This window comes from Danio aesculapii, chromosome 14, assembly GCF_903798145.1.
Source record: "Danio aesculapii chromosome 14, fDanAes4.1, whole genome shotgun sequence".
NCBI classification, from domain to species: domain Eukaryota; kingdom Metazoa; phylum Chordata; class Actinopteri; order Cypriniformes; family Danionidae; genus Danio; species Danio aesculapii.
Genome location: NC_079448.1, coordinates 16,859,727 through 16,871,957, shown reverse-complemented (window position 1 = coordinate 16,871,957; position 12,231 = coordinate 16,859,727). Strand labels below are relative to the sequence as shown.

Below are 12,231 nucleotides of genomic sequence, written 5' to 3'. Positions count from 1 at the left end.
ATCTTTTGTTTACATTGCACTGAAAGCCATGCACAACTCGCACCGCTACTGTGAGATCTACTGTTTTCTACTTGGTGCATGTGGAAGGCGCGAGTGCATCGCTCCGCTTGCTTGCGCGCATATTGGCATATATTCTAATATTGTAAATAACAAACTTGTGCGCGGAAAAGACGTGATATGTGATTGGCCCGCTGCTATAGTTAATCCAGTGTGCGTGCGTTTTAGCCTTGGTGTATAAGCTCGAAACTTTAAACTAGTGCACAGGAGGCCTAACTTTGTTTATTTGCAGCAGGTTCGTTCCGTGCAACAGAAACACGGCGTTGAGAAGCCTTTTAAGCTTAAGTATCCAACTGTTTTCAGCTACTCGCGCCACTCGCTTATTGTCAGGTGGCTCACACTCTGTGCAGCCTTTAACTAAAGCTTGTGCTGTATTGAACAGACGCATGTCACTTCATAACTATAGCGACCGTTTTTTGACTGAACTAAATTTATTTTTGATGTACGTCACACTATTTGGAGGGCTGGAACAAATTGAATAGCCACTAATTGAACAGCTCTGCCCTATGGTTTCGCTCCATGTGAAGAGAGTCACATCACCTTCCCGCGTTTGTCGCAAATTACGTGACATCACCCGGACAAAGGAGCTTGTCTTTTATACTTTATATTTATGCTATTTTGGAGTCAAACACTTTGGTCAACGTTTGAACAAAATTTAAGACCTCGTAAAAACGGGATTAAGACTTTAATACCTTTTAAGGACCTTTACTTTCTCATAACTGATTTCTCAATTTTTAATACTTTAAGACCCTGCAGACACACGGTTTACCTTCTCTCCGTTCTCCACCAACATACGGTCCCAGGCATTGACCTGTGTAGCCTGCTGTAGAAAATGTCGTTCTTGGTCTTCCAATTCTGAGCTCCACTTATTGATCAAAGCCTCAAGCTGAGCATATGACATCACTGGAGCAGTGCTGAGAAAATTTTGTATTTTTATTTAAGATAACATAAAGAAAAAAAACAGAAACATTAATCAATATATCACATACAAAAAGCTTTGTACCTGGCTGTGACAACAGCAGTTGAGGTGGCGGTGGTGGAGGCCGGTGCAGTAGAAGCTGCAGTCTTCAGCCCCAATGAAAAGCCAGTAGTAGCTCCTGTGCTTGCAGCAGCTAAAAGAGACACGCAACACCAATAACTAACAGGACAATAACTATAATGAGACCACTTTTAAAGAGCCCAATTCGTTTTTTCCTTCAAAAATTGGTTTTTAAATGAATTCCTTGTGTTTGTGTGAATATACAATTGTGTCAAGATGAAGTTACCATCTGCCAAAAGAATGGTTTCTGTACTGACTGAAAACAAGTCGTCAATAATTCCACTCTCTCTTCCTTTACAAACATATGCAAGTTTGTAAAACATCTGAAAATGCCAGCTTATACTGTCAATCAGTGGCTGTATATGAACAACACCCTCTTTGACTTGTCCTTGAACACTGTGTTTGTAGATGAGGGCCTGGAAGAGTTTGCTTTGAGTTGTTGACATGTCAAGAGGACGCTGTTTTCTGTGACGTGAAAGCAAATCCACATTGTATACACTTCAAATAACGAGGTCTCAAGCTCAAAGTGATTCAGTAAAAATCACTGCCATCGTTAACATTTGCATCCCTGAGTGGAAGAAAGCAGGGATTTCGTAATCCAGTGGGATTTTGGATCAGGGATTGGATCAAATTTTGGAAATGGATTGGGATCTATTTGACACAAAAAACAGGATTATCCTCATCCCAGGGTGAATTAAGTTGTGATTTATGGAACCAAATAAAATTAAAACGTTTTATTTTTTAAGTGAATTATCACTGTTTAATGATGATATATAAATTTCTTCATACTTGAAGCCTATATGAAGCATGTCACCTCTAATGAGATATGGTAAACAACAACAAAACAATATCAAAGCAGTATTGTATTAGAACAAACTACACAGCGTTAAATGTTTGTTACCATTAAAACAAACAATGGCTATATTAGTGGCCACTGATATTTTGCCTACCTGTTGTTTTTTTGCTAAGCTAGAAGGCTATACTGTTGGTTCTATTTAAGGCTCTGGTAAACAGGATTTGGTAATCCTAAAATTTGGTATTTGGATCACAGTGATCCAACCCTATGTTCCTTTAAAGAGCCCCTATTATGGGTTTTGAAAATGACCTTCATGTAGTGTGTAACAGTTACAGTGAAGTGAAATATCCACCTTAGGCTTAAATCTGAAAGTGTGCCATGTTTAAATTACCAATTCATCTATAAAAGAGTCGACCCATAGTGGTTTAAATGAATCATCTTTATAGGGAGTCTTTAGCCGTGCCGCCGTGATGTCGATACAGAATTTAAGCCCCCGCCCAAACCCAGGAAAACTGAAACCCCCGGCCCTGCCCACAAACACAGTAGCAGGAACAAAAAGAACACTGTAGCAGACCCTGGTTAAATCATGTCACGAAGACACTGTGCTCAGCTGGATATTATTGGAAGTGTGAGGGAAAATTTGTCTTATTTTCTCTACCCAAAGATAAGGCTGTGAAGAGTCAGTGGTTGAAGTTTATTTTTGCAAAAATACCTCAGCATTACAGCCCCTAGTCAAAATTAATTGTTTCTTTGGTGCACCACGATACAGACAATTCAGTATCGGTTCAGTAACCGGTTATTATGTAGTGACGTCATTCATCTCAAATGTGCTGTTGCAGTAGCTTACTATGGCGAGGCAACTACTTAAAAACACAGAAACTGCACAAATTCACCGTGTGTGTGTGTTTTCTGGACAGTCTTTCACTGACACTTACAACAGAAGCCCCTATTTCTGTGATCGCAGTTGCCGTTTATCAGTGTCACTCATCTGTGAAGAGCGCAGCGCGCAAGAGACAATCGCAGCCCTTTCTGTTGAGAGTGTGACCAATCAAAGGGGTGTAAGATAACTTGTTAAACCAGGCTCAGAAAGCGAGCGGGATATTTATATTTATTTATTTGCTATAAATGCTCGTGTTGTTTAAAGGTACACTTTATATATCTGACTGTGTGTATATTAAAGGACAAATGTATTACAAATAGTATATAAATATATTTCTACATTTTATAACAAGAATTGCTGCTGTGAAGAAAATATTAAACTGTGTATGGAAAGCATTGTCATTGCACCGTCATACACCGAGATATCGAATTGAACCGAATTGATGGCATGATAATCGTAACCGAACCGTGAGACCAGTGTAGGTTCACAGTTCTAGCTGTATTCCCATCATTTTTCTGACAAGTGCTTCAGCAATCTACATGCTTACAATGGGGCATTTGTCAGTGCAGATTAGCCTCACGCATTGTTTGGGAACAAATGAATCGGTGAACGAACCTTATGGGAGTCGCTGGGATAATTAGGTAAAAATAAATGCATATTATAAGACAGTGAAAGTGTTTTTTGACCTTGCATGCATATCAACCTGTTGTTGGAGAACCACAAAAGCAAAATATGACCCTTTTTAATACATAATAGGGGCTCTTTAAAAAAAACTGGCATAAAAGCAAGATAGATCTGTTAATCCTGCATAGCAAAACATGGGATTTCCAAATTTGGACCAATTTGACCAGAATAATATTTTTTTTGGAAAAACTGGGCCCTGATGCTTCAATGAAAGGTTTAATGTAGGGAAGTTACTTCCCAATAGCGATTCCAATTGAGCTCAGGGCATCGGCGATACAGATTACTAAACCAATACCCAAGTGTGTAACTGTAGAAACCGTTGTCTACACTACTAGCCCAGTATAAATAGCCAGAATTAATCTACGGTGTGCTTCAGACTTAACACAAAACACGAACAAATACATACAGTAAACTAGAGTATTTTCATTATCTGATATTTTAACAGTATTATTTACTGTACTTTACTGAAACAAGTTCAGCCACAAATCAAACAAACAACTTTTACAGTATAACTGTATAAAAATGCAAAAACTTTGCATGCAAAAAAAAAAAAAAAAAAAAAAAGTATGAATAATATAGAAAAATAACCTCTTTGAAGCTTAAAATTCAGAAACCTTTTTAAATAAAAGTCGGTTGCTCTCCTCTTCTCTGCTCTAACAGTGGTTGTTGTGGCAACACATAGATATTTACATTCGATGTCGCCTGTTGTTGTCTATTGCAAAGAGCTTAGAATCACCAAGAGGCGACACTCAATAGAACGTTCCATTGCAATAGCAGCGCCCAGCGATTCTGCCATTCTGGAGTGAAAGTGATCGGCCGTACATTGGATTTTAATGCCGTCCCGATGGCAAGCAACTGCTTTGTTTTTTTATTTATTCATTTAAAAAGCCTATAAAAAGCTGAAATACAACCTGAAAGACGACAATACAACACTTAAAATCATAGACCTGTGATTCTCAGCACTTTAATAGTTTATTTTACAGACTTAATGTTTATTAACCATACTTGTTTTCTTGAAACTGTGACTTTTAGGTGAAATTACTTTAAATGACTTAAATGACAATTAAATTAACATGACTTTCAAAATGGGATGTTGATAACAGATTAACAGTACACTTTGAGTATTATATTATAATAGTACATAGTATTTTTCACAGTGTTGTCTGTTAAAAAAAAGACTAATAAAGTTTTTATTTAAAAAGCTACTTTCTACAAATTTATTTGTCATTTATATATATATTTTTATTCATGATTTTTAATGCTGTCACTCAATGAGGCCATACAAACTACCAGATAAGGTAGTTTTTGTTGTAGTTTTGGTGTATACTCATTTTTGTTTCACCCTAATTTGAGTAAAACAAACAAAAAAAAGTAATTAAGTTACTTTGTTAACCTTTATGCTATGTGAAACATATTTTATATGATTTCAGATGTATTAAACTTAGTCTAGTCAACATTTTGGAAATTGATTTCAATGGGGTATTGTTTAAAAATGTTACTTTTCAAAAGGGGATGTTCTCATTTTAACTCGTATATAACTTAATATTTTACTTCATACTGTCTAATGTTAGTTATCCGTGCTGTTTTCCTATTGGAATTTTCATTCTAAAATGGCCACCGCATGAAACTAGCGGCTGTTTACCAAACAGCAGCAGAGTGTCACCTCTTGGTGATTCTATGCTATTTGTCTATTGGAAGGAATGCGTCAATAGACCCGCCATTTTAGTACAGGGTCGCACTCCGTTGAAATGAATGTGTCATCAAGGTGCAGTGAAGGACTGGCCATCCGGAACAGTGGATATATACGCATATATACATATATCTATGATCGGGAGTTTTCCCGGTGTTTATTATGCAAATATATTTTTTAAGTTACAAAAATTATAATTTTACATCACTTTTCAACATGGATGGATAAGTGACCGCATGGGCATTGCCAACAAAGAGCATGTGTTTATGTGCATGGAAATGTATCCTCGTTCTGTTAAATTTAATCTAATCCATTTCCTGAAACACACCCCCTCTCCTACTTTCACTTTTAATTCTAACGGAGGGAGCGATTCATTTGTGAATGGACAGTCATTTCTTCTTTTTTTGCTCATTACTACAATTGTACACAGCGCTAAAGTCCAGCATTTTTCAAAGCACAACTTCTTTTGTTTGCATTCTGAACAGGAAAGAAGAACTAACTCCAGGTGTTAAGCAAAGCTAGCAGGCATACGTCTTATTTAAAAAAGATGGTATCGGATTATTTTATGGTTTCAAATACTCACTGATACTGATGCCAGAATTTTTGCAGTATCGGCGAGTTTTTCTGATACATATATGAACAACCCTAGTTTAATGTGGGAAAAGGTATATCTTTTTTTTCTTTTTTTTTTAACCTGTGATGCATGTAAACCTATTAAAATATAAATCAGTGTATAAAAGTAAGTGTGGGTACCTGTGGTTATAGCAGGAACAGTTCCTAGAGGTTTCAGTGACAGGCTTGCTGGAGCACTGGATCCTGAGGTCATGACGGGGGCCACCGATGTCGTTGAGGAACCCACTGACAGAAACAGAACAGCCCATGTGAGTTTATGATGGTTTCTAAATGGTCACCTGACATGATAGCAGCATTGCCACATTTTATCATCATTGAAACAATTATTACAATTATTATTACAATTACTAAAGGTGCAATAAGCGATTGTCTTCAGACAAAATTGTGTAATGCTTGTTAAAAGTCTCTTCACATCCTGATAGCAATCATTAAATTAAGCAATCCAAATGTATTCACATTAGGGATATGAATTTAGACAAAAACATTTACAAGTCTATTTGTTATATAAGATTCGGTTTCTAGAACATTCATATTTTATAACAGCAAATTCAGTAGATTAACTCAATAACATGCCGAAACTCAAAATGCAGAGACGTCCTATAAATCAAGTTCAAATAACCTTAAAAGAGATCATTGTGGAGATCGGCTAACATTAGATTTGTCTTCCTAATTAATATTTCAGACACATAGAACATTACTGCTAGATAGCGATCAACTGTATTTTCCTCGTTATACTTAAATTTGTTTACAATGTTTCATTTCTTGAGGAGCTTTTATTATTATTTTTATATTGAAATTCTTGATTCTTGTGCACTACAAAATTTATTCAATAAATTTTATTATTATTTGTTTAATACTTGTGCAATCAATACATGTTTATTATTTATTTTGGCTTGTATCTGAATATTTGCTGTATATTTATGCTGTTTGCATTTTATTCAAACGTTAAACTCAGTGCCTACACTTTGCGTTTACATAGTAGCCTGCTTTTGCTGTTATATCAACACAAATGGTTGTAATAACGTTAACAAAGGTGAGGTTTTATATAATGAAGATTCAATAGCCCCAGCTCCTCCGGGCCGCAGCGCACATACTCTTGGGCCGATTCCGGCTCGGATGCGGCAGCGCCGGCTTGCTATCGGCCGCCGCATCTGGCCCGATTAACTCGAGTAGGTACAGCAGACGAAGTGGGGACAAGGGGTAAGTCTCCGGCAGGCGAGAATCTAGCTACCAGGAACTGGCCCGAGTGTATTTTACTATCAGGGTGGTTAGGTGTGCAAACTAATAAAGCCCCAAAAAAGCCCTGACCTTCCCGAATAAACAGTGTTCCACCAGATCCTGTATGTCAGAAACTAGTTTACTGCTGAACTCATTTTATCGAGGTAAAATAACAACGAAATCTAATAATAAGACTTCAGTCTCCTGCCGAAGCTCAAGACGGTCTGCTTTGAGAAACTGTCAATCACAGCTGTCAATAACGATGAAACGCCCAGCAATAAATTACTGCTAAAAACAAACTGTTTACAAAAATGAAGATCTGCACTTATATCAGCACGATAACCAGTGCCTTAATTGACCAGAACCATCTTTCGGGACATTTTATTGCAAGTGTAATAATTTTTTTTTATTTGGGCTCAAGTCTCCTTCATTAACAATGAGGAGGCGGGCTTTATGACTTGTACTGCAGCCAGCCCCCAGAGGGCAATCTAACGGCAGAGACCTTCACTTAAAAGTAGGCTTGCGGCACACTTGGTTGTGACCTTGCTCAATAAGGATGAGCAAATGTCTTGTGGTTTCAGTGTCGCTTTGCAATTAGTTTTATTTCACATTACCTTTTAGGGCTCAACACTTCTCTCTGACCACACGAAACTAATTATTTCCTTGCCACACATTTTAAATAATGTGTAAAAACAAGCTAAATATAGCAATAAACTTATTCAACAAATGACATAAAAAAAATATAATAATTCTCATTTATTTAAAACTATACACAGTAGTCTGTCCTGGCTGGAGGTCCCAGATCACCAGTTAATTATGTATAAATGGAGAGTTAATCTCCTATTAAAGCAATGTTATTGCAGGACAATAATTAAACCATATTAATAAAAATAATTGTAAGCAAAAGAAAACATGTGAAAAACAGCTATGTGTGACAATAAAAGGATGATCGCATGCACACGGTTAACGTTAGGCCCATTTATAATCTGTTCAAATAATGGTTGTTTAAAAAAACACTGCTGCTTACAAAAAAAAAAAAACTCAGAAAACAGCAGGACTGTGGGTGCACCAGCACCGTTTTTTGCTCAGATTTCAAAGAGAACCGATGGCACCAGTTGCATTTTCAGGCACGGTTGCTTCATGCAAGGAAATGGGTCACGGGAGCTTAAGCACTCTCGCATCACATCAGCTGTGCGCGCATCACTAAAGCCCTAGTCAGTAATTGAGGATCGCCTGTGTCTCACTGTGCGCCTGATCATCTCATTTGACTTGTGTTCTTTTGCATGCACTAACAATTAAGTTGTGCTTCTTCTCGATTCTAAGATGACATTTGCACGCATACGCTCATAAACTATAATGCCGAGCCAGCACTGGCAATTTAAAAATCATTCAAAATACATAATGGCCCGTTTCTACTGAATGGTATGGTATGGTTTTAGGGCCGTTTCCACTGTCAAAAGGTACCTAAAAGTTAACCGTACCATACCACTTTTTGGGCACCCATTGCAAGCGGTACCTAGCACAGCAAAAGGGTACCAAAAGGCGGAGCTAGACATGCAGCTGAACGCTATTGGTTTACAGAGAAACATCACTCGCGCATACACGAGCACAAGAATGAAAACAAAGAAACTGCCATTTTTAAATACACAGCCGAGACATTACATCGTAATACTATATGTATATAATAATGAGCCATGGTGACCCAAGCTCAGACAAACCTTGTCGTTGTCTTGATGTACAGCCACAAAACCAAGAAGAACAAAATCTGCTGTGTCCTGTTGTTGTTTTACGAGCGGTTTCACTTTCTCCAGGGAGCTCGCGTACTCGCGATCGCTTTTGTGCACGTCTATATTTTAAATAAGGAACTTCTTGAGCTGATGAAAATAATGTTTGTGTGACTATTGAAGTGCTTCTGACATCCAATCCTTTCAGAAACAGACAAATGCGAGGGTGAAGCGTGAAAAAACAAAGAAGAAGCCAAAAAAAATGAAGGAGCGAATGATTCTTTCACCAACCTAAACATGAACAAACTGCCATGTATAGCTATTGTCATAAAGCCATCAGCACATTCACAGACACGGTTCAGACAATGGACATATTTGTTTTAGGTTTAAAATTAAATTAAAACGGTACTATGTTTTCTCTCTGATGAATATTACATGATGTTTTGTAGCGAGGTTGTCATGCGCACGTTCGTTGGATGGTTATTTGGCAACTTTTATTGCTATCTGGTTAACGTTAGCATTTTCAAAGATTTCCAATTGCACCTTTGAGATTAATGGATATATTTTAAAAGACATTTGAATGTGGATTCAACTACTTTATGGCTGAGAGTCATTTAATTTTGAGCACGAACAGGCCTTCTCGTTCTCTAAAAGACATTGCAAAAACAGCTTTATCTTGTTTTGCTTAGTCTGAGCTAGTTGTTACAACAATGCTCAGAGTCACTATGCAAACAGGATGCGTTGCTGAAGTGAACTTTTAATATAATCTTGTCCAAAGTGACTTTTCACACCAGTCAAAATATGACGTATAGCATAATAAAATGTAGTAAAAATAATTAGTTTGTGAATATAAAAACTTATTGAAAATATCTGGTATTTTTTCCATTGAGTATGACTGCTAAAATGTGGTCTGATCATCAAGTTACAAACCTCCTACATAATTCATCATACATAATGTAATTTTCACATTCATAGGGTAGTTAAGAGTAACCACAGTGTAATGTGAATAAATTAAGTGAAAACTCTAAACTAAATTCTGAGCTTTTACTGTGTATTATATCAAAACATCCAGTAAATGTTTTCTGTAAATGCTTTTGGGAACAAGACATGGTGTACACTGGCTAATCTTTCTCTCTCGTCAGAGCAGTCATAACAACCTGAAGCTGAATGCTCTCAAAACAGTGGAGAGGTTTGTGGAATACAGAAGAAATACTCCAACACTCACAGAATCCAGAAGTATTAAGGGGAAAGTATGAACACTATGAAAAAACCTAAATAAATGACATAGGGACATTACATAAGTTATCTCTGTTCGTTAATGATATTAAAACTTTCCACTTAAAAACACACTTTTACAAGTGACTTTGAGGACAGTACGAACACTTGATCAATAAACAAAATTATGTTCTTATTGTAATGATTAGATAACTTCTTTGAAAACATATATTATATACAAAAGGTATCATTTCTTCTAAAAAAAAAAAAAAAAAAAAAAACACATTGTGTTATTGTGCAGACCAACTTTGTGTATGTATGAAAGATAAATCCTATCCTACTTTTTTATCTTTAAATTATTGTGAAAAGTGCTACACAAGCCAAGGTTTTTATAGTTAACAAAAACGAACGAAAAAAACGAAAACTACAATTGAAAAATTATTTTCGTTAACTGAAATAAAAATAAAAATGAGTTTTCAAAAAACTAGAACTAACTGAAACTGTATTTTGTACATATGAAACTAACTGAAACCAGCTAAAATTATAGCAAAAACGTCCTTCGATTTCGTCTTTGCAAATGTATTTAATACATAAACTTACAGTATGCCTTTTAAGGTAAATCTATTGACTTTGCGCAGCCCGGTGTTTGACCCGTAGGACACTACAGAGTCTGCAATGCTGCTGCTATTGGCCAGATCAAGCCGGTCCTCCTCCAGTCATCCTCGCTTTTGCTCCCGCGACAAAAACAATGAGTGGACATGACAGCAGCACGGTGACAACATTAAATAAAACCCGAGCAGACACTTAAAATTGTTAATTTAACACATTTGTGCCCAATAATGAGTTTTATTTTTTTTATTAGTGATAGCGACCACGAACGAATCTTTCTCTTTAACCGGATCTTCTCAGTGAACAAGTTGAACTAATTCACCAAATTGAACCGAATCATTTGTAACGAGTCTACAGTAATGTAAGCACTTATCCACAAACTACTTTTTAAAATTTGTACAAGCCTGGTACCCCACTCTGACTGGAAATAAACCAATATATACGGAGTAATTCAGTTATGAGAACAGTAAACTCAAATAACTGATTTGAGAACCGGTGCACGGATAATACTGCGCATGCGTGATTCGGTGAATCGAACACAAACAGTACATGGCAGCCTGCTGTGGCTGAACTAAACTTGAACAACTGCAGCGCGGATAAACCAAGGGCTTAAATGAGAGGATCTGGTGAAACGCAAGTTTATTTCTTAAAGTAGTAATGGAATTTAAGTAAGTGAATCATGCTTCAGTTGAGTTACAAAACTTAATTGTAAGAAACTTTTCAGATCATGCTGATGTTTTAACTGACTGAATTGATTCTGAATCTTGCACCAAACAAATATCCTTATTTACAAAAGACAACAAACAAAAAACTAAAACTAATAAAAACAAAACTAAAACCAAGCAATTTTAAAATATAGAAACTAATAAAAACTAGTAAATCTGCCTCTAAAAACTAATTAAAACTAACTGAGTTTGAAAACAAAGTCAAAATAAAATAAAAACTAAAACTAATGAAAAAAAGCAAAACTATTATAACCTTGACACAAGCAGACTTGAATTAAATTGAACAAGGTAACTTCACTGACAGCACAGTGAGCGACTATTCGTCTTCATGTCAGTGGATACATGCAAAAAGAGAGAAGGCGAGAGAGTCTCACGCACCTCAGATAATAAACCCTTTTGGTACCAGATAAACTTCTGGGGTATGTCAAGTAGCCATACTCTAGCCATACTTACTCTCTGAAGATAACCTGCTCCGGAGCAGGTTATGTTCCAGAGTTTGTCGGTTTCTGAGAGTTTACCGAGCATTGCGTGCTCTTTTGATGAGAATATTTATGGACGTAGAAGCACAGATATACCATTTTTTTTTCATTGTGAGAGGGTAATAAGTGCATAGTTCTTTTCTTAACTAAATGTATATTTGAATGAACGTCGTCATTTTTCAAAAGAATCATTAATATATTTAACAAACCTTTTGAAAACAAACGTGACAATCCGCGGGTCTGCGCTTACCATAGAAAACATTCAGTGCAACTGAATTGTATTCGCGTCAGGGCATTTTAGGCTACTGTACAATGTGGCAATAGGACCATCTGTATAGTATGCCTGGCACTGAACTGTTTTATACACTTTTGTACAGTTCCTTGTCATAAACCACTGCGTACCATTACACAGATGTTTCAGAGTGCGGCAATATCGTAGTGGACAGTGCACCATTAAAGAACAACAGAGTGCACAGGGGAGC

General features: G+C 36.6%; 1 protein-coding gene across 4 annotated transcripts in view; it reads right to left on the bottom strand.

The window, feature by feature from the left end:
- Positions 1-12,231, bottom strand: part of nup62l (nucleoporin 62 like) — a 34,643-nt gene that overhangs the window by 9,174 nt on the left and 13,238 nt on the right. For all 4 annotated transcript variants that reach the window (XM_056472686.1, XM_056472688.1, XM_056472687.1 and 1 more), the window contains 3 exons: positions 5,900-6,004; positions 1,061-1,169; positions 827-971 (listed from right to left, as the gene is read on the bottom strand). In XM_056472686.1, the coding sequence (XP_056328661.1) occupies positions 827-971; positions 1,061-1,169; positions 5,900-6,004 (359 nt within the window). The remainder of the gene's footprint in view (positions 1-826; positions 972-1,060; positions 1,170-5,899; positions 6,005-12,231) is intronic.